The sequence below is a fragment of the Diuraphis noxia genome, unplaced genomic scaffold (assembly GCF_037042655.1).
Source record: "Diuraphis noxia isolate RWA-SAM2 unplaced genomic scaffold, SU_Dnox_SAM2 contig0004, whole genome shotgun sequence".
NCBI classification, from domain to species: domain Eukaryota; kingdom Metazoa; phylum Arthropoda; class Insecta; order Hemiptera; family Aphididae; genus Diuraphis; species Diuraphis noxia.
The window spans coordinates 5512011-5535874 of NW_028301714.1; the positions used below are offsets into that span (position 1 = coordinate 5512011).

The 23864-nt window shown below is 30.7% G+C and overlaps 2 protein-coding genes across 9 annotated transcripts in view; one reads left to right on the plus strand and one right to left on the minus strand.

Moving 5' to 3' along the window:
- eag (potassium voltage-gated channel protein ether a go-go) overlaps positions 1-23864 on the minus strand; it is a 227024-nt gene that overhangs the window by 109899 nt on the left and 93261 nt on the right. For all 8 annotated transcript variants that reach the window (XM_089227726.1, XM_089227725.1, XM_089227731.1 and 5 more), the window contains one exon: positions 16211-16308. The gene's annotated coding sequence lies outside the window, so the exon portion shown is untranslated. The remainder of the gene's footprint in view (positions 1-16210; positions 16309-23864) is intronic.
- On the plus strand, positions 16017-22166 carry LOC107170400 (uncharacterized). The gene is made up of 2 exons (XM_015520503.2): positions 16017-16153; positions 19430-22166. Exons 1-2 carry the CDS (start codon positions 16139-16141, stop codon positions 22040-22042), a joined length of 2628 nt encoding a protein of 875 aa, XP_015375989.2. The 5' UTR covers positions 16017-16138; the 3' UTR covers positions 22043-22166.

Below are 23864 nucleotides of genomic sequence, written 5' to 3' on the forward strand. Positions count from 1 at the left end.
AACTAATTTTCCCAGCCCTGATTTGCATAATATGAGTATAATTAAATTTTAATGATTTCACAGTCTAAGCGCAGGTATAATATCTTAAAATTATACTTAAATCGGTAAAAATTTGTAGTAATTCGCTCGGCGGGCGTATTAGCGACAGCTAGAACGAAACACACGATTTCTGGATTTTTTTTTTAGTGGTCAAAACTCGTAGTTCTTAATCCGCATGTATTAAAATAGCCAATTTAAACGAGGTGTCGCAAGTGAAATGATAATTTGAAACGATTGCTATTAAAATATTCAATCCATAACAACATAAAATGGAAACGATGTTAGTATACCACTTTAGATATTGTTGCGTAATCGCAGCGAGATTTGTTTGAAAACTCGTTTTGGTGGTATTTCATCGGTTGCGAGGTTTTGCGACCGTCTGCAGATTATCTGCATTATTGAATGTTTTTTTTCTTTAAATATAATATAATATATTATATTATTATGAATAGTCGAAAGTTATAAACTTGTTTCGTCCAGGGATTATTTGAATTTGAAAGTAGTGTTACAAATCTTTATACTCTCTGTGTAATTATACGAAAGTTATCAATATGTTGTCAAGAACACATAGGTAGATGACTTAACTCGCAAACACTTCTATAAAAAGATACGGTGAAAAAAATGTATCTCTTATTTTTATTCAATTTCCTGCGATTAAAACACAATTATTTTATTTAATACACGGGACAAACCCTTTTACCATATATACACATTTTACATATTATGATATAGTTATACATTAATTGTACAATTAATGATTTAATAATAAAATTAATAGCTAGACAGTAAACTATATAGACTTTTTACATCACAAGACAAGTGTAATAGTTTAATTTTTTAAGTAATTAAAAGCGTAAGGAACAAGGAGTAACAGATCGGAAATAAAGTTGAGGACAATTAAAACAAATTGAGGAAAGCCAAACGGGAAACTCAATATTACCTTGTATCAAACTATTCAGGAACTCAATGCCCGAGATCCGTCTACGCTCATCCAGCGAAACCAACCCAAGTTGAGTATCAACTGATTCATAGTTATTATAATCAATATGATAGGCCTAATAACGACGAGAAAATATAAGTCTTCCTTGTGTTTTATCCAAATCCTAAAAAAATTTTGAATATTTTTTAATTTTACTTAGATGAAAAAAAAAATAATAAGGATATTAAAATTCAATTTTTGGATGCAATAATTGATAATGAAATATATATTTAGGTGACATAATGAGATGATAAAAAAAATATATTTAATATCCATAACGATTGTTATGATGCACTTACCGATATAAACGGAGTACATCTGTAATTTTTTTTTTTTTAACAGGAGTTTTCAAGAGGTTTTTATAGAAGTATATATTTTACTCGATAGACTTGCAATAAGATCTCGCTCTTTCAGTATGGAATATGAAATCCTAGAAAAAGGCAGCGGTTCCAGATAGGTTCCAAATTGCAGAGGAAAGAGAGATTTATACTTTTTTGGCTGTCGCCCCCGGAGAGAGCGTCGTAAATATACGAGTATGCCACCGCTGCAGAGACGTCGTGCCTCAACCGTGGGCTGAGCTGCGGATATATTATTACGGAGAATTATTTATTTTCACGCCACACTGGAGGTCGGGACCGGCGAGTACGATCGACCTGGGTTTATTATAATGCTCAGCTCAGACGTATAACACGAGGTCGGTATATGTGCTTATTATCATTGTACTGCACGTCGGACGATGTCAAAATTGCAACTCCAACAACGCGTAATCATTCGGAAAACCGCAGAAAGAGATGGCCGGAGAGAGAGAGAGAGACCGAGCTGTAAAAGTAATCCGCAACCGTCGAGATAATTGCACGTCGGTTCTTACAATAACGGCCGGTCAAGTCAACCCGTCTGGATGTTCTAAATGAAACTAGACGGGGTATAATATTATACTCTTCGGTTCGAAGTTATAGTGAGCCTGAGGGGTCGATAACGTACCACTTCGGTTAATATGTGCGTTAAATTGTATTGTACGTTTCATTTGGAATATCGAGTAACTACGTTATTCTACGAAATAGCTATTATGTATAGAAGCGTAGGTAGTTAATAAATTATCAGGCCTGTTCTGTAGGTGTGTAATAATTATAAATAATGTGAAAATACTATAATACTTCCTTACGCATTTACAACACCATATTAAATTATGTCAGACAAATGAAATATATGTATCGTTTATGATCAACGCAGTAATATTAAATATTATATTCTATTTTTATTCTTAAATAAGTCTGAGGTCCGATTGTTTATAACCGCCAAAATAACCACACAAATGTCCCGAAAAAAATTGTGTTACAAAATGCCTTATTTAACTATACGAATAGAGTTCAAGATAAAAAAAAAAAAGAGTATATAAAATTTGTTTTTTTTTTTTAAATTTTCTCTCGATTCGTAGAAAACACATCAAAATAAATAAATACATTTAAATGCATTTAAACATGTTTTTAGCTAAAAGTTCATCGACCAAGTCGTTTCGGTAAGTCATTTGAGACCTAATACTAACTAACAACTAGTTCTTTGATTTGTGATTACAGGACGTGGATTTAAATGCTGTTAAAAAACAAGAAAATTAGCTAAAAATATACGACTCAGTGCACGAAATGATATGATTGAGTCTTAAAAAATGCACTTGGAAATTTTGTGGAGGGAAAAATCGTCAAACAAACAAAACTGGCGTAGACGACTACTCCTTTGCGAAATCCATGTACGCGCTTAAATAATTATACTATTATAACGGCCACGCTTATTATTATAGTATCTCAATACCCGATAAAATAATAATACGATAACAGCCGCACTCATCTGTGTTGTTATTGTTATACTATTATGTATATTTGTAAATAGACGATGGCACTCGGTAGGGGACTATCATAATAATATTACGTGTCGACGAATGACGGATTACTGCGTTATTATTATATTATTATAGCATAAATCTATACGATATCGTCAATGACTTCTATATAGTGCCAGTACACGTGAAGTGCAATATATATATATATACAGGATGCAATAGAAAGACCTGACAAAAAAAAAATTATACCAATTCATCGTATGACTAAAATATTATATGATAAATAAATAATTTAAGAAATATGCTCGTGTCAGAAAATTCTCAAAAATCATATTTTTTTAAAAGTTATTACGTTCCAAATTAATTTAACCAAGAAAATATTGAATTCTAAAAAATAAACTACTTGACTTAGATGAATCTTTTAACCATTAAAATTGTTTTTATAATCAGAATTACAAATAGGCTATTTTGAATTTATCCAACATTTTTTAAACTAAATTAATTTTTTTTTATTTTCAGTACTAAAAAAAAACATAAAAAAATGTATTATACATGTAATGCTCTAGGTCCATTTAATGAACAGGAAAAAAATATATTAATTTGAAAAAAAGTTAGCCGAAAAGTCAGTTTTATCTGTTAGACCTTTTATATCATAATATAGCTATACTACTTAAACTATAATACAATAAAGGCCCATATCGTGTACTCTTAACGATTTTACGTCGTTATATTGTACAGTAGCGATCGACGACATTATTATAATATAATAATAATAAAACAGTATTGTTATTGTGTACACGCGAACACTCTCGTGGCGCCGAATCCTGCAGGACTGACACGGGATGGGGTTTTGGTCCGGCGCAGCGGTCGTCCTCGAACAAACCTCCTGCGTGTTCTTAAGATTTGACGAAATAACAATCAAATATATTCCTAGCTATTACCTATAATACAATTATTATATTACAACAAAAGATATCTCTAAATCGTGGCCGTCGAAGAGACGCCATACGATGGCGAGACAGTATATAGTTTGAACAACGTAAACACGATTCACATAGAGTCGTCCGTGAGACGTTACTTTTCCTCGATGTCACATCGACGGCTAAGATGCCAAACGTTGTCCCAACTCTTTTGTTAGCAATATAATTTTATGGGTTTTCCAGCTAAATCGGTTTTAATTTTAGAATTTCTTCAAACATCAAAAGTCTAAAAGAGTGTGAAAACGATATTTTACACTATTTTTCGGCTACCTTTTTAATTCATCAAGAAGGATCAAAATAATCCAAATCAGAATTTTAAAAAATAAATTAACGATGATAGTATTAATGACATTTTATAAATAATTATAAAAAAGTAATTTATGTTTAAAATTAGGTATTAAATAAATATTTAATTTTGTAAACGATCAATAAAATTTCTTAGTACAAATAACGACGAATTTGAAGTGATATTGTACATAATAAGGCATTAGTATTTATTTTTAATAAAATTAAATTGAAAATAATACTAAAAATCGAATTTTTACTATTTTTTTTATAGGCGATTAGTATTCATATACATTTTTTGGATTTTTTGTCTTATCTGGTGGCTTTTCTAAAGATCGAATTTTAATCTATTAGTTATTATTTTGGATTGGATACTCTTAATTGAATAATTCAGTACAGGACATTTTGACCTAGATTGATAAGACACTATTCAGCGTGTAAAAAGTTTTTTTAAGTTTTTTTTTTAAATAAGAATATACGATCGTATTGTGTTACCCATGTAGCATATATATCTTATGCTGTGTATTGATACGATTAAGAAGACGTATAACCGTAATACATTTTACAATTTATTTAAATCAATTAAAAAAAATTTTGAATCGATGAACCACCATTATCGTACGATATTATTATATTGCCATGATGATGAGTGTAACCTTAATAATAATTTTGGATAAACAAAAACTCAATATATTCAACATTCTAACGTCCAAGTGAAATGTTAATTATTGAGTTTTAAAATTATTACCCAAATGTGAAAATCGTTGTACGAATCTATAATGAGTTAAGGTATAATATAAATTAAACATTTTAACATTTTTTTTTTTTTTTTTCTAAAGTTGATATAATTATATTTAAATAAAATAAGTTATGATACATTTTTTCATAAATCAATCACGTCGTATTATTATATTAATAAGACGTATTATTAACGTCCGGTTCGGGTCCGATTCTCCACTGCGGGTGACAGACCGATTGTTGGTTAGTATTACGGATGATGGGGGTGGAGGATGAAGTTTTTGGCGCCGGTCAGTCCGCCCAAGATCGAAAGCGAGTACCGCGCTATAGCTGGCTGACCCGGCGCCGCGCGCCGTGATCCAACGACGACGAGACGGCTCCGTTTTCGGCATGGAAAGTCTGTTTTTCATTGGTTTTCCTACTCGACTTGGTCGTATATGTATTGTATATATATATAAATATGTATATATTATTATATCTCCCGCGGGCACGTGAATTCCTTCACAACAAAGAAGGCGAAAAAAATAGCACTCACGTCATAGTATTATATTATATTAAGTTATTATATTACTGTTATGTCGTCTTATGCTGTGCCTACTAAAATCGTAGAGAAGAGAAAAAAATCGGATTTTCTCATTTTGTGATAATTTCTTGTGAGCAACGCTGCTCAAAAATAACGCGAGTTTGATAAAGTGTATATTCACAAATTGTACGAGCAGAAATTTTTTTTTTCCCCAGGAAAGTTTCATAAATGAACGGAACCGGAACGACGTATAAGGTATATTATACAAAAATATACGGAAAAAGAACAGTACTTTTTTGTTCATATCGTTTTTATTACCATTATTATGCTGTTAATGTTTATATATATATATATATATATATATATGAATTCGAGTTGAGTAAATAAAATCTGTTCGTACCATTAAGCTATCTAACAATAATAGGTAATAATAAACTATTTAAAATTTATATATTTTAGTAGTGCCACTTAAATTTTCAGCGTTTGGCCGTAAGATGAGTTTAGGGAAAAAAAATTGTATTTTAAAACTACTTTTTGTGACTTAAATATAAAAGTTAGACATATGCTGTCGCTGACTTTTTGTGAGCATTATCATACTTTAGAACTTTTCTCAAAAATTCAATCACATAACTCTCATCGTTAAAACAACTTTCGTAAGAAACGTTTTCGTTCGACAGTTTTTTCTCCAATTTACTGTTTAAATCCGACTACCACGAAAAAGTCTTTTCATTTTTAAAAGTTAATATTATAAAGCCTATGAGTTATGACACTCACAAATAATTCTATGGCTTTCTATTGGTATACGCATTTTTTAAATCAGTTCAGTATAGATCCAGAGTTTACCCACTACAACCTCATACACTCGCAAACTTTACTTTTTCATAATAATAGTATAGATTAATTAATACAACATCTTAATTTCATCTTGTTAAAAAAAAAAAAAAACTATCTATTGATCATCAGGGTCACAGTGAAATTTATGATTTTCAATCATGTTCAAAAACAATTATCATAATATTGCACATATAATATTAGGTATATAAAACAAATCTTGCAACACACGACTGCTCTGCCCACTGTAATTTTTGTTGATTTTTTCTATGTAAAAACATGTTTCATAATATTTTTTTTTGTCGTTCAAACAGTACAATAATATAATATTGAAAAATATCAATGTTGGTTGAACTACGGACTACACTTCCGTTTCTCGAGCCAAGCGGAAATCCTATATTTATTTGTTTTGTTTTTTTTTTTTTTTTTTTTTTTTTTTTTTTGTATTGAATTATCGGGCGCCAAGTCTGAATAATAACAATAAGACTTAATAACAACAATATTTATGATCTTCACACTAGCATAGAATAGATACATGACTATTACGGTTCCATAATAATGTATGTATATATTAACTGCAACCTATGCGGCCATATCTTCGTCACATCCGAGTAATATAATAGAGTTTAAGAATTATTTGCGTCTGAACAGCTAGCTATAACCACAAACAAATAAGCTAAATGTTTTTGTGATTTAAAAAAAAAAAAACTTCATCAAATAATAAAAAAAATGATTTTAAAACCGATTAATCGACTCGATACGCCAAACATTTAAAATAAAAAAAAGAAATTTAAAATCTATTTATTTCAAAACGCCTTTCGTTAAAAAAAAAAAATTAAAGTTAAATAAAATCAACACATCAATACGTCGGTATAAATTTCAGCCATGAGAGTCATATCATACATTGTAGGACACTGTCTATACAAAATAAGATATTTTCTTTTCAGCAATTTTCTACTTCTAAATACCTACGCTTAATTTTACTCGATGTGTTTACCCGTTGCCATAGCTGCAGTGGCAACCACACACTCGACCCTCCATTCAAAATAATGTATTAGAATTCGTATTTTTGTACACATAATACAACGAAATATCGTATATTTTTTACATAAATATTCATAAGACTGAGGAACGGTATGTATGAAGTTCTTGAAATTTTTTAACCTTGTTCCTAGGATTTTTCAAAAAGAATAGGTACCTGACTAGAATATTATATTTTAGATATCCACTCACTTTAAAATAAGTAAAATTTATGATTTACAAGGATAAGCATTTTATTAAAAAATAGTTCCACTTACCCAAATCCAAAATATTTGAATTGTGAAGGTAATCCATATCATCTACTTATTTTGAACCTCGGGCACACCTTAATGTTATATATGAATAAATTGGGACGCAATCGGGCTAGGTGCGTAAAAAAAAAAATAACTTTTTCTTTGGAAATACCTACACTTACCTTATTTGAAACGAACTCGGGAAACTTTTGTCGAAGTGCATTCATCATTTTCCTAAATACAGTCCGTTAAAAGTGGACGCGACGGATACAATGACATTTTATTAACGACATTAGGCCACAGACAGGTTATACTATAATAGTAATCATTTCAGGTTATTATATACATTATCACTTCAACAACTCCGACCCTTATAATTCTGTCGTCGACCATCGGACTATCTGTCCTGTCGTCGTCCCCGAAAGTCACCACCACCCCCCCACCCTTCACATAGATATCAATCGTTCTCATTCTGCACAAAACACACAGCTGTGTATATATTGTAAGACCTTAGTCTTGTTTTGACGTTTTTGGCTTGAATACAATGATTATGGTTTATGAGAACCAAGTTGGTAATTATCTAGTTTTTTATGGTTAAAATGATGATTACAAAAACATTTTTTTTTTTTTTTTGGTCACGATTTTTAACGTACGTAATAAAATGACCAATGCCAAAATCGGCAGATAATTTATTTTCAAGTTTTTGTATTAATATTATCGATATTATTAACCTGAATTCAATTGAATAATGTCAGTTCCAAAACGCGAAAAATACACGCAGTAAGCTATTTAAGAAATTTGAATATTGTCACATGTATGGAAATACTATTTTAGGATAAGGTTAATCTATTTGGTAAATCATAGTTTTTTTTTTTTTTTTTTTTAATCACCGTTATCGTTGAAATGATAAAAAATTATGTTCATTATTACTAATAAACGATAAGATGAACAGCTATATTTCGTTAGTTAATAATTTAATTTGGCAACGTCACTATACCACGTAAAAATGTCTAGACACTGAAGCAGACCGTAATATGACTGTTATGTAACTATATAAGTATTATAAGTCAGAATATCGGAACAATTAATATCATGACATATACCTGCGTTTAAACCTACGTGAAATTAAATGTATATAATTCGACGTATTATGTAAAATACTTAGTTGTCATAATTGATCCAAGATGCTAAGATGACGTGTATAGGTAATAACCTGTACTGCATTGTTGTAAAATAAAAACAATAATAATAATGATTTAAATTCGTTATTACGTCACTATATATATATAAATATATAGGTTTAAAATGTGTTTAAAACGTGTACGATGATATCAAGAAACCAGATTATGTATTATGTGGTAATACGTAACTGTTTAAAAATCTACTTGACTGAAAATTAAAAAGCGACTTGCGAACAAATTCTTCGTTTCTACTATTGACAATGAATCGTCTATAATAATAATAATAATATTTATTTATTTTCCAACTATAGTTTAACAATGATTTATAATGAAATTATCAGAAATTCGTCGAAGCAATAATAATAATAATTATGTGAAATGGTATGATATTAATTAACATAAAATAATTGGTTTCTAAATGTTAATGGATCGTCCCGAATAACCAAAAAGACGTGATCGACACAAGAAATATGGCTTTGTAAATATTATAATTTGTATAATATAAATACATATACAGCTAGGCCATAGGTATAGAAACTTCTATGTAAACGTTATTTATTCGTCATATCTTATATAACAATAATATATTCTATAATAACTTATATTGATTGGGTCGAAAGAGAAATACAATAGTCGTCATTGAATCAAGTAATATTAAAATATTGAATTTTTCTTTGCTAAAAAAAATGTTTATTTATTTTTTATTTTATCCATGATTACACACTATTATTAAACTATTCCATCGCTGTTACTTCGGTATAATATAATTCTTAACATTTTTAAAACTAAAACATTGATTGTTTACTAATTAATTGATTTTTAACTAAGAAAATATACCAAATATTATTATTTAGTTATATAATTTAAATGCCATAACTACGTACCTATATATTTTTATATTATCTATAATACACGCATATTTATGAGCCATCTAAAATTGAAATCCAATATCGATTTAGCTAATGGACTCGAATAGTATAATATTTATATTATGATGACTATCGTGTGCTCATCGTTTGAGGTACATAGTGTTGAGATTCACTAATAATCACTGGTTTACTGACTGAAAATCACCACGAAATTATAAAACTATTATAATTTGGAATTATTTGTGTAGGCATGAGCAATTATTATATTATATTGTTTGGTATAAATCATAAATTTAATAAAATAATATAATGATAAGTTCACATATGATACGAAGAACTCCCACGAAATTAAATGAAAACAACGTGCTAAACACCACCGATCATACCTTAGAGTACCTCAATTGCCACAAAACTATTGTAAATTTAACAGCAGAATGGTTCAATCTCAGAGTGCGTTCTTGTATGAGGGTATCAAAATACAATAGTCTGTAAGATATGGAGTGACCTAGTTAAGAATATCGATAGTTTTTCAAATACTCAGAAAAAAACATATTTATAAAAAAATAAATTCCAATGATTTAAAATTTAATTCTGAAGATGACATAATCTTGTTCGTTAAATTATTATGTCGTCTAACAAACGAATTAATGAAGAAAATGATACCTTAGTTTTTTAACACCCAAAATTATACTATAGTTTTATTAGTATACACCTTCAATCAAAACGAAAAATAATACTCAGACTTCATATGTTGATAAACTTAAAACACTAATTGGACAACAATATAATAATAACGTAAAAAATATTAATATGTATATACCTACATGAACCATTGGAAATAGTGTATTATACTAACTATTTGAAATTATGATTAACAAAATAATAGTGATGTTACATTATTATTATATAAACATATATTTTTACTATGTTATTGTGATAGAAGATAACCATAATATGGATCTTATGTCTTAAATATTTTTTTTTAGAAAACCGACATCGATTGACGACCAGACAACTTCACTGATATGAACTGAATGACAAATCATAACATTAATTGAAATTACTTAAATTTTTATTCTGTTCACATTAAAATTTGGAAAATTGAAATAAATTGCATATTGTTATACAATTCAATAATATATATTATATAATATACATATATAGCATTCCAATACGAAAATGATACCTTGAATGATTACAAATCATTGTCTATTAAATTGTTTTAGATAATCACTGTTAATTCAGAAAACAGATGACTTCGAATGCTGACCAAATGACGGAACATGTTTATTAATGTAAAATATTACAAAAATTTAAAAGGTATTGAACAAAAAAATAGCTGAGAAGCGAGATGAATATACAAACCTAGTTAAAATTGTATTTAATAAGTTTGACCACCATTAGGGCTTTGATAATATAAAAGATTTACAACATTTTATATATCGTTAAAATATTACATGTTGAATAAAATTGCTTATGATCAAATGCCATGGGTGGCGTAAGAATGAACTATTTAGGGAATTTATGATTGGATTTTATTATTATTTTCATAATAATTCTCATTCATTAAAAAAAAAAAAAAACGCAATAGGTACTGCTGTTTAAAGAATTTTTATGATCGATTTAAATATTATATTTTTTCGTTCTCTTAACCACTATGACAATAATAATAATAGTAACAACACAGAAATATGTATAATATTATTATGTAATAAATTTTTAAGTTTTTTTTTAAAAAACTAGGACGACACTAGTCGTATTAGTATGAAAAAAAACATGAGTTGCGTTATGTACGACAACAATGTAGAACTTAAAAAGTTGTAAGGTAATCTTGGAAAGAAATCCGGCAATGTAGCACATTTTACCGGGAAAATGTATTTCATCCACGCTCGTATTGTTTGCTGACTTCGACTAAACTGTTATAATAATAATAATAAAAGTAATACACAAAGCGTCTGAATAAATCAAAAACGACGTACAATAATACATAATATCGAGTTCTGTCAGTGACAATAGTATATTATTATTATAAAAAAAAAGGACTGTGAGTGTAGCGCACCGATCGGATATCTATCGCATTTTTATTTTTACAGATCACACGAGAGGATTGCTTTTTAAGAGGCCTCGCGTGTCTATAGATTCCGAGTAACACTTTATAGACTACTATATTATTATCGTTGTGTTACTCGTAAACGATTTAATAGTGTGGAACGTCAGTGACACGCCGAAAAGGGCGGAATACTCATAATCGTTGTTCAGCATAAAGAACTTAATTTTATCATAAAAAAAAATTGTAATTTAAAATATTTGTTGATGATGAAAATAAAAGTTTAAAAAAAAATGTGAGCGAATTAAATGATTATCGATTGTCCCTCTCCCACAAATAATGAAATATTACTACTGGTTGTGTGCCACTGGTAAATATACAGGATACTTTATGTCCCTTTATTATCTCTGACTTACACATGCGAACAATATATATTCTGCGATTTCGTAAAAAAAGTTTTATTTTTTGTTCAAACTGACTAGCAATACTCTGACTATAATATTACATCAACTGCAGTATGTGGCAATAAATATTATTCGTTTTCCAATAACTACCACGCTGTATAATATCGCGTAAGGATTCTCTACAATGTTTACATGAAAAAACGACCGAAAAACATTGTTAAACGTATTTTTAGATGACCAAATATTATTTTACGTTGACAAACATTATAAATCTTTGAATTTGTAAGCCACGAATTTATGGCCGGCATATATTCAAAATCAAAAACCGAAATTGAAATACGCATCGCTCCGTCACTCATATATCGTACACGTTACGGAGAGTTTGCATTTTCTTTTTTTCAAAACAAAAAAAAACTTGGGCGTTTGATACGTAAGGTTGGTATATTACGTAAGTAGTTTTTGACTATAAACCTACGTCGGGGGCTCTTTATACGACGTTTATTTTCATTCACGTGATTTGCGCATCATGTGAAAAACGCAGTGTTCGGCACTGTCACTCGTTTCACGTCGAAAAGAAGACGACATGATGTATAATTATATATATATATATATATATACCTATATACAATCGCGACGTTTTCGGTATAATAAATATTGATATGAAAATGAAGTGAGTGTTAAAAAATCTCGAAATTTCCACAGTGCACTCATAATATTGTGATGCAGCGGGTACACAAATAGTCGAGTTCTAAAAGTCAAAGATAAAAATCTTTTGTTGAAATGCGCGTCCACATTCGGATTGCGACACAGCAACAAACGAATAATATGCGAAAACCGCAAGACACACGATCGATGGTATAGGCGCAATGTGTATATTATGACGTCAAACAGAACATTGTTATATGGATAATATTATAATAATATTGTAAAGAGATATATAATATGGTTATTATTTTTATTTCATCGTGTCGAATTTTTGAAAATTTCGAGAAAAAAAATTTTTGTAATCGACGTACAAAAATATAAAGTGCACGACTCTCCCAAAAGAATAAGAAAAAATTAAATAAAAAAGTTAAAGAAACAACAATTTATTAACAATAATATCGTTTTTTTTAATTTCTTCGAGTATTTATACAAAATAAAGCAATATTTTTGTTTGTGGAATAGTAAATAATATATAATACAAAAAATATGATATCAAAACGCGAATAAAATATTATGACCTATTTACGATAACGGTGAAAATAAGTATCGGAAAACACAGTACTAACCAAACATTACCGGAGGATGACCACAATCGCACATACCAAATTAGTTGAATAATTTATCATAAATATTAATTACAACAAAACGTTCCTATTTAATAAACAGAACTATGGTGAAGTGAAATTTCAGAAATGTATTATTCAATGAATATCTGAAATTCGATAATTATATTTTAAATAGAGATCTCTTATTTACTTAAAAGTGCAAACAGTAGAAATATTCATTGAGTTTCGAAGTATATTTTTACAAAATCAAAAACATACCATACCAATTTTATTAATTTCAATATTTCGATTTTAATCATAATTAACATAGTATAATACAGGTAATGATAATATTTAATATTTTCGCGGTAGTATAGCATTCACAATATCGCTATTTCATCATTTTTTTTTGACAATTTCTGTGAGACAAAAATTTATAAATGGAAACTTTCTACTTCCATCACTAAACACAGCATTTATAGCAATAACGCAATATGGGCGTTGACTACCGTTTTTATCTTCTTCTTCTTCTTTTCCTTCTTTTCCTTCGCCTTTTCTCCCAACTATTTGGGGTCGAACACCCTGGTCATCAATTTCTACTTAATACGATCCATAGCATCATCTTCACAAACACCATAGTCATTCTCATATCACACTCAATAACTTCAAACAATCTCTTTTTCGGCCATCATCTTCCTTTTTTTTCCATCCACACTCGTGATCTTTGTCACTGAAACTGTCTCAGTTTTTTCTCTTCTTTAAACATGTCCTAGCCATCTAAACCTATTCTCACGCAAATTACCGTTTTTATCAATCATGTTTATAAGAAGGATGGAATGTGAAGTTCGTTCCTGTCTGTCGCAACTCGTTGCGTAGGTGATGCGAGTGGAGTATAATCGCCAGGACGACGATAACAACGTTAGCGTATAATTATTAAACATGCATAAACGAATAATTACTAATATCATTGAATCGGTATAGTAATAATAATAACGAGTTATACTATTCGTGGAATAATAATTGTAATATTACGGTCGTACAACGTCGGGGTGCCACGAAAGGTCGACGAGATACTTTCGTTGCGATGCAACAACTCCCGACGTAACTGAATTAAAATAATTTGGTGCGAATAACCGGTTTTCGGAAACGCATCGCTCGAACGGCGAAATGTTTAAATGACAAACACGAATTACATAAATTGAGAGAAAAAAATCGTAATAATTTATGTAGAACAAACAACAAACGGATCGACCGCATTTGTATTTTTTGTCATTGTCGTCGTCCTCTCTCCTTCTCAAACGGAAATAAGATTGTGCTGTCGTATTAATTATGATACGTATTGCATAGGTAACATGTGGCTATACAGATTGAATATCTTCATTATTGAATATTTTTGGCAAATGTATGTGTTTTTGAAAGCATTTTTTATTTTACACTGGTATTTCAAAATATTATTGAAAAAAACCATTTATGAAAAATATATTTGATACCTAATTTTTTTGTTGAATTAGTTTTGGATATTAAAACTAGATTTCCAATATTTAATTAGTAATTAGTTATAATAATATTGTTTTATGTAAATACTTAAATTTACATTTCGCGGGGCAACCTCACCGCAACTTACTTTATTACCTATCTACTCTGATTGATTAACATTAAAATATACTTTTATTATTACACTTTTAACAGTTTTAACTAATTGTTACGTAATCCACATATATACTATATATTATAATATATTCAATTGTTATTCATCGGAATAAACACAATATAACGTATTGAAAATATAACTTTTAGAAACACTCCGTTTGTAGTAATTTGTTGATAAAAATGTATATAACAAAAAAATATTTTTTCAAAATCAAAAATAAATTCACTGAGAAAACAAGTGGTGATAAAAGATTACCTACCTATTATATGTATAGTAGTTATACACCTACGTAATGTTATTATTATTAACACGTTGAGTGCCTCGTATCAACTGGGGCGCGTTGCACCAGAACCCGCGCGAAATCGGTCGCGCAATTACGTCGGTCGACTACGTGTCGACGTCGGCCCCCAGAGCAATACCTACCTATTATTATTTAATGAATGATGTAAAATCCTAGAATTATTTTCGTTTAAAAATTATAATATATATATATATTTATATGGATATTATAAGAAAAATAAAACAAGTTTGGAAATACGAATATTATATATAATAAAAATAACAACACAGCTGTGTATCACAAAAACAATAAATATATGTATAATTGTCGTGGTCGTCATCGACAATTTCCTGCGAAAAATAAACATTACTTTTATAAAAATAAACGAAAATTTAATTAGAATACAGTCTATACAAATGTATGTCTGTATATGATGAAAACAATAAATTAATGTATAATTATTGTCGTGGTCGCCGTCATCGACAATTTCCTGGAAAAAAATAAACATTACTTTTCTAAAAATAAACCAAAATAAAAACCGAATACACCGTTTAAAAGTAGACATTTCACTGAATAACCACGTATTAAAATAGAAGAATTGCTCTGATAACCGAGTAAATTATAAGACCATAAAGATGCCTATACAAATTGTCGACTACCCGTCGACAGCGGCCTCAGAGGCAACGCCACTGTTGTCGACTACCCGTCGACCGCGGCACTCAACGTGTTAATATAACCTACAACGAGATTTGTAGAAAATTAAGAAAAAAATTTACATTCTCCCATCATCTTGAATTACTGGTTTTCGGGAGAAGATCCGAAAAGATGCGCTGGTGTCATCGTAGATATATTATATATATACAGTAAAATGTGACAATCGACAGAGTACAGTGCACTATCGTCCAGCAACAGCTGCAGCTGTTAATTGCAACGACTCAACCGGCCAACGAACACGGTGACAGCCAAGTGCACGATGGCTACCATTATGGTAAGAACTACATCATAATAATATTATGCTTATAATAATTTTGGTTGTGATATTTACCAATTTGATAATCTGACGCTTTACTCGACGCCAAAAACTGGTGAACAAAACTGACTATTTAACGGCAACGACCGAAAACTATCTCGTTTCGTCTCTATCTGAAAAGAAAACAATTAAAAAAATTACATTAAACGTGTGAAATACAATTATTTATAAATGAATATAATATGTAATACTATGGTATATTTTAATTATATTTCCTGAAAAAAAAAAAAAGAATTACTTTTAATCACAATAATATGAATAGTAATATTATACAGCACTAAGATTTCGATGCATTTGGCATTGTCTTCCTAATCTACGCAATGAACAATGACGTGTTAAGAGTATTTAAAAAAAAAATGTTTACATTTCATTTCATTTTAATTTTATTTCAGAGCTATTTAATGTGTTTTTAGGGCATCTAAAGCCTAACTTCAGTTTTCATCAAATCTTGTTTAACGATTTATCCTTAAAATTTTTTTTTTACGCACTAATAATACTTACATCAAATCAAACATTACTATTACTATTACTATCAATCATAATTTTTCGAACAAAACCAAATGATGTAAATTAGAGATTATGAGTTTCTACGGAAAATTAAAGTAGAAAAAAGTGGGTTAGTCGTGGATGTCGCTCTGCTGTACAGTATATAGGTTACAAGTGGGTTGGTACTGTAATCGATGGAATTTAATTTGAATACAATGATATAATATCATTGTATACGAAATACGATTCTGAACGGTTTATCTGTCTAGGATATATTATAGATTATTAAAAATTTTGAAATCTTAGATTTAAAAAGTAAAATTTTTATGAATTTCTAGCTTAAAATAATTTGCGAATTATCGTGATTTTTACGTATGTTGTTTAAATTAAAATTTGAATACTTGTAAAAAAAATTGTGACTAAGTATTTCTTTTATTCTTCAACTGCTATTGTAAAAATATGTTAGGAGCCTTGTATTAAATTTTAAAATCTTAGATCTAAAAAGAAAAAATTATATTTTTAATATTATTCAACTTCTATTGTAACAATGTATGTTAGGTGTCTTTAAAAAAACGTTCAAGCTTTTCTACCCTACAAATAAATTTTAATCCGTATTTATAGAAAAAAAAAATTAAAAAGTTGAAAAATTAAAATGTCAGTCAACAGTTCAAAATAAATCAAAATATTTTTAACATTTTATCAAATATATAAAATACTTATATAAAAATTCATTGAAAATTTCAAGTATCTGCGGTCATTTGTTTTAGAGTTATGCCATAATAACAAAATCGCTAAATGAGAAATCTGGTGAAAATCCAATGTTGCAAAAATTTAAATTTCAAAGCCTCATGAAAATTTTTTCTATGACAAAAATTGGCAGCTTATAAGGAATCTTGTATTAAATTTTCAAATCTTAGATTTAAAAAGAAATTTTTTTATGAATTTCTAGCTTAAAATAATTTTCGAATTTTTGTGATTTTTACGCGTTTTGTCAAAATTCAAACTTTGAACCTAACTTAACTATGAAATTATGGTTATGAATTTATTTTTTTTTTCAACTGCTATTGTAACAATATGTTAGGAGCCTTTTATTACATTTTCAAGTTTTTCTACCCAACAAATACATTTTTATCGATAGTAATTTAAAAAAAACTAATAATGATCGAAAATTGTATATGCCTATAAATAGTTAAACTTAATTCGAAACTTTTTAAAAATTGAATGGTTGCATGGTGGATAATAATAATAATGGATAATATAAATATTGTGAAAATTTCATGTATCGATGGTCATTTGTTTTAAAGTTACATCAAAAACTAAAATTGATTTTGTCGAAAACTGATTGTATGTAAAATTTCCAGTTTTACCCTAAATTTTTAATAGGTTTATTCCGATAATTTAGAATATTATTGATAATATTTTTACTTTTGACCCCCCCCCCCCCCCATACAATGTACCCACTAAATTTACTTTCTGATCGAATGAGGTACTGAAGTCGAAAATCGAAGCACTTTTACTGCCCAAAAACGTGGTGACAGACACATAAATAAAAATTAAAAAACACACATCATGGTAAAATCAATACATTTCTTGATCTACTGAGAATCTAAAATTGTTTTTTCAGATGTAATTTTACATTTCTACATTTTAACTTGAAATCACGTGCCTAGTATATTTTTTTTTAAATTGAATAAAAATATTTTTTGGTTCTAAACTTCTAAACTTCCTTAAAATAAAATAAATTCAAATTATTTTACAAGTACATTATTTTAAGTTTATTGTATATGAAAAGTTTTTTGGTGTTTTTCTAGGACATTAAATTTTTTATATAGTTATATGTTTAGGTGTTTTTTAATATAAAAAAACATTTAAATTAAATAAAATAACTTAACCCTTAAGTAAAATCTATGTGGACAATTTACCAAAACTCATTTTTTCGTAAACATTTTAGTTTTTTTTCGATGAATAAAATATAAGTGTAAAATATGAACAAGGAATCTATTATTATGTTTAATTTATCTTTGATTTTATTTAGCTAGTTAATATTGACTCGCTTTATGTGACTATTTATTAATTTCTATTCTATACGCATCTAAAATAACTAATAATAATTTTTGTTTTGTTTTTTTTTTAATTCTGTCAAAAATGTATAAAATATCGAGATTCTATTAATTTTGAAATTATAAGTTTGATGAAAATTTTGTTATTATGATAAATGTATAAAAAAAACTTGTTTCAAGAATTATATCTCAGAATTTTCTCATCTCCATTATGATAATAATACTGAATTTGTTTTAAATAAACTTTATGCGTTTAATTTTGTAAGTATATAAATTTAGGATTAGAATTTAGAATAATAATAATTAAGAAAAAGCAGGTAGGTAATACCTATTTGAAGACAGTATTTTATTTTTTTTTAATTCAAACATAATAAAAACAAACATAATAAACGTGCCTAGTTATAAATATTCTGATAGTTATAAAATTCATATTATTTTTATCTTAATTAGTAAATTATAGTTGTTTAATTGTTTATAATATTCCTAAAATTGTATAGATTCATAGAATTTGAAAAAAAATCTACAAAAAATAGTCTGAAAACCTACATTAATTTATAGTTTAGACTTGTTTAGTAAAATTCATTAGTAAAAATTGAAAATTTTCATATTATTATAAATTAAATAATATGCTTTATACTCGTTAGCCTAATTCATTGTTTAAACTAAGCCAACCTAATTTTTTTTTCAGTTTCAAGCAGTCGTCCTTGGGCTTTTTGTTGCATCCGGCGCATTTGCAGATGTCGTACACCTCAAGAACGTCAAAAAATGCCATCATAAAACAGAAACTCAAAATCCAAATGACTATGGCGGCCTTCCGGCCGCAACTGGATATAATGCAAACGTTGCTTATTCGCATCCACCCCCGTTATCGTTCGGCGATAAATCTTTCGGTATTTCATCTACCCCAGCTCCATTTGTGTACGGCACCCAACCAACGCCTGCTCCGTTCGTGTTCAAATCATTGCAGTTCACCTCTGCACCAGGTTCGTTCTCGTACGGTACTCAACCCACTCCAGCACCGTTCCTGTTCAATTCACGTCAGTCTACACCTGCCCCATTAACATACAGCGGGCCATCGTCTGCACCAGAGGACTCATTCAAGTCAATTGCTGCGTTTTACTCACAGTCAACTCCTGCAACATTTGGAATCGAATCCCAGTCCCCTCCTGCACCATTAGAGTTTAGCGATTCAACATCTTCAGCAGTGGTTTCAGTGAAGTCTCACGGTTCGTTTGGATCCCAGAACACCCCTGCCCCATTTGAATACAGCACTTCGTCCTCCACTCCTGCGCCGTTCGAATATAGCACATCATCTTCCATACTTCAAACTACTCCTGCCCCGTTAACATACAGCGGACAATCCTTTGCACCAGAAGACTCATTCAAGTCTATTGTCACATCATACTCCCAATCTACTTCTACTCCATTTGCAGCCGAATCACATTCCACAGCAGCACCGTTAGAATTTAATGGATTGTCTGGCCAAGCTGCAGTGGTTTCAGCAAAATCTGTTAACACATTTGGATCCCTTCCCATCCCTGCCGCATACTCGTACTCACAGGGAAGCGCATTCGCCCAGTACGGAAGCCAATCTGCACCGTCTCCAGCTCACGAGATCACCATTAACCGAGAAATACCAGTGCCATATTATGTTCAAATCGAGAAGCGCATTCCGTATCCAGTGCTGGTGCATGTCCCGCATCCATACCAGGTAACTGTCGAGAAACACGTTCCATACGCGGTTCGCGTGCACGTCGACCGCGCTGTGCCCGTTCCGAGTCCGTATCCGGTAGAGGTAGAGAAACGTGTCCCATATCCAGTCGATAAGCCTGTGCCGTATGAAGTTCGTGTGCCTGTCGATCGACCATACCCAGTGAGCGTCCCATATGAGAAACCAGTGCCATACGCAGTTGAAAAACCGGTGCCTTATCCAGTACGTGTCAATGTCGATCGTCCGTATCCAGTAGAGAAGCCTGTGCCTTACCCTGTTGCCGTCGAACGCCAGGTGCCGTACGCTGTCGAGAAGCCTGTGCCATACCCTGTCGAAAAGCCAGTGCCATATCCAGTCGAAAAGCGTATTCCGTATCCAGTCAAGTATGAGGTGCCAGTCAAAGTGCCGGTTCCTGTTCAGGTTAAGGTGCCCGTGAACGTCGACAGGCCAGTCCCGTATCCGGTTGAAAAGCAGGTCCCGTACCCCGTCGCTGTGCCATATGAGGTCAAGGTTCCTGTACCCGTCCAAACACCAGCTCAGCGTTTCGCCACCGTCCATTACTATCAGCAGTCACCAATAGTCGTGCAACAAGAATCGTTTAAGTCATACACTTCCGGATCAACCGCAACTCCGGCAACCGACAATAACCTTGTTTCTTCGTTAGTGTCTGGATCTGGACAGGCTGTATCTGGTTACACAAAATCTAACTACGCTGATTTTGGCGCAGTCCAAGAGAATGGATTGTATGGTTTTGGCCAAAAGTCGTTCTACGGGTCTTCAACTCCCGTCCCATCTACGACAGCTGAATACACAGTATCCTCGACTTCACCCCAATATGAATCTTCCAACTTTGATTCGATAGCCCAACAAGTTGCTTCCATTTCAGGGTCAGGGCAGGCTGGATCTGATTACACGAAATCTAATTACGCCGGATCGGGCTTAATCCAGGATAGCGGATCATACGGTTTCGATCAGCAATCGTTCTATGGATCAACAACTCCCGTTCCATCTACGACAGCTGAATACACAGCATCTTCGTCTTTACCCCAATATGAATCATCCGAATTTGATTCGATAGCCCAACAAGTCGCTTCCATTGCAGGGTCTGGACAGGCTGGATCAGATTACGCTGGATTGGGCTTAACCCAGGATAGTGGCTCTTACAGTTTCGGACAACAGTCGTTCTTTGGATCCAAAATTCCTGTTCCGTCTTCAAAATCTGGATACACAGAATCGTCGTCTTCACCTCAATTCGATTCATCCAAAATCGATTCATCAAACGAACAAGTTGTTTCCATTGGAGGGTCACGGAAAACTTCATCTGATAAAGCTGAATCTGACTACATAAGATCTAACAATGCCGAATCAGGCCAAACCCAGAATAGTGGCTCGTACAGTTTTGGCCAGCAGTCATTTTACGGATCCAGAACTCCTGTTTCGTCTTCGAATACTGGATACACAAAATCTTCGTCTTCACCTCAGTACGAATCATACAAATTTGATTCAGTAAATCAACAAGTTGATTCCGCTGGAGGGTCTTCCACCGCTGATTCCCAGCAGACCGAAAATCTCGATGTTGGCAAAAAATAGATATTTGAATTTTTTTCAACATGATTAAGTTATATTTACTTTTCATAAAAGCTATACTTTATATTATGTTGTATTATTATAATAAAACACGTTACCTGTATAATATATTTTAAACATACAATTATTTAGTGGTTTATTTATACGATGATCATGTTGTACATGTCTAAAAAAAAACATCAAAATAACGAGTCAATAATCCCCTCCCCCAACGTCGATCCGTGGAAACCAATTTTTAAGGTGTTTGTTTTTTTGTGGTATATACTAGTGTGAACAGAAATGCAAACGGAAGTGTATTTACTGTGGCAATTACTTTTACAACAGTATGTGTATGTTTTGAGAATAAAATAGGCTGTTACCACGTATCGAGAAGAGTAAAAATTGTTTTTCATATCAAAGAGATAAACGTAATGAATTCAAAATGCTAAAAAAAAATAAAAATTGTTATATTGACAATATTGTCTCATGGAAAACAGAACATGTCCAATTGATATGACATCATGGTGTAGGGTAGTAACTGAACAACATTGCGTGATCTAACAATTATAACTTCTAAGTATACTAATGTCTGTGACCCAGATCGTTCAGACTAGAATAATTCAATTTCGGGTGTGAATAATAGGCATCAATAAACTGACAACGACTATGGTTGAGACTTTTTTTCGTCTCGGTACTCGTTGCGCGCACTTTCCTCAACGTAGAACATTCGACTCTGATTCGTGTTGGTAGAGTGTACGTCATATTATATGGTTATATATTTTTACCTCTTGCTTGGTACCACTGCCGAAACCGAGTGAAATAATAATACATACCTATATTAATATTATACTAATATTTTACTCGAGTGAGTAATATTTAAATTTTTCTTTCAGAAAAAAATGAATGTAATAACATCTTAGTTTCCTGGAAAATAAATATCCCCTACCTATACATCCCGGCGGATAGATTTTAAATGTATGAGGAATTTGTGATATGGTAGCAGAGGCAGCGGACGTTTGGATCGCAGTGAAAATCATGGTAATACACCAATATCTGAATTTAAATTTTACGATCATTTTGACTTTCCATCCGTTAGACGAGGGTCGAAGTTTTCCGCAATCATTTATATTTCAAGCAACCTCTTCGATAATACATTGACCCATACGTCCCTCTCTTAACCACCCCGATGCTTACATGTATGTATATATATATATATTATATACTAATAAATGTAACGTTCTTTCCGTTTCTCGGCTGGTATAAAAATAAATTATTTTTAAAAGAAAACAAGGATTGAGTACCCCCGAGACAATGTTTGGCATTTTCGGAACGTTGTATCTTATAATGACATGTGATGAATTATGCAGTGGAATGGTAAAAATATTGTTTTACTGACTGCTTCTCCGTACGGACGTCCGTTAAAAATTAATGTTATACATTGTAAACATATATATATCACACATTATAAATCGTTATGTATAGGTAATATTACAATCTCATCATCTGGTCCTATAATATACCTAAAATCCTTGTAATATACTTAATTTCTATAGGTATTATAGAATAAATATCAGAATAAAAAACATACACTAAAGTGATTTCCCGGAAATATTATATGAAATAATCACTTATAATTTATATCCAAAATGTAAATTTATCTTAAATCTCATTAAACGCTTGGCCATAACAACACTGTATTTAATCGTGAGTATATAGTGTTTTCCAAAATAGAATAAAAAAGTGTGATATAGAATATATTGATTTAAAGTAACATACGGTCATGGACATACGGTAGTCCCTTGTTTTAAAAACTACTGTCGTTAGTGTCGCATAAAAGTAAAGATAT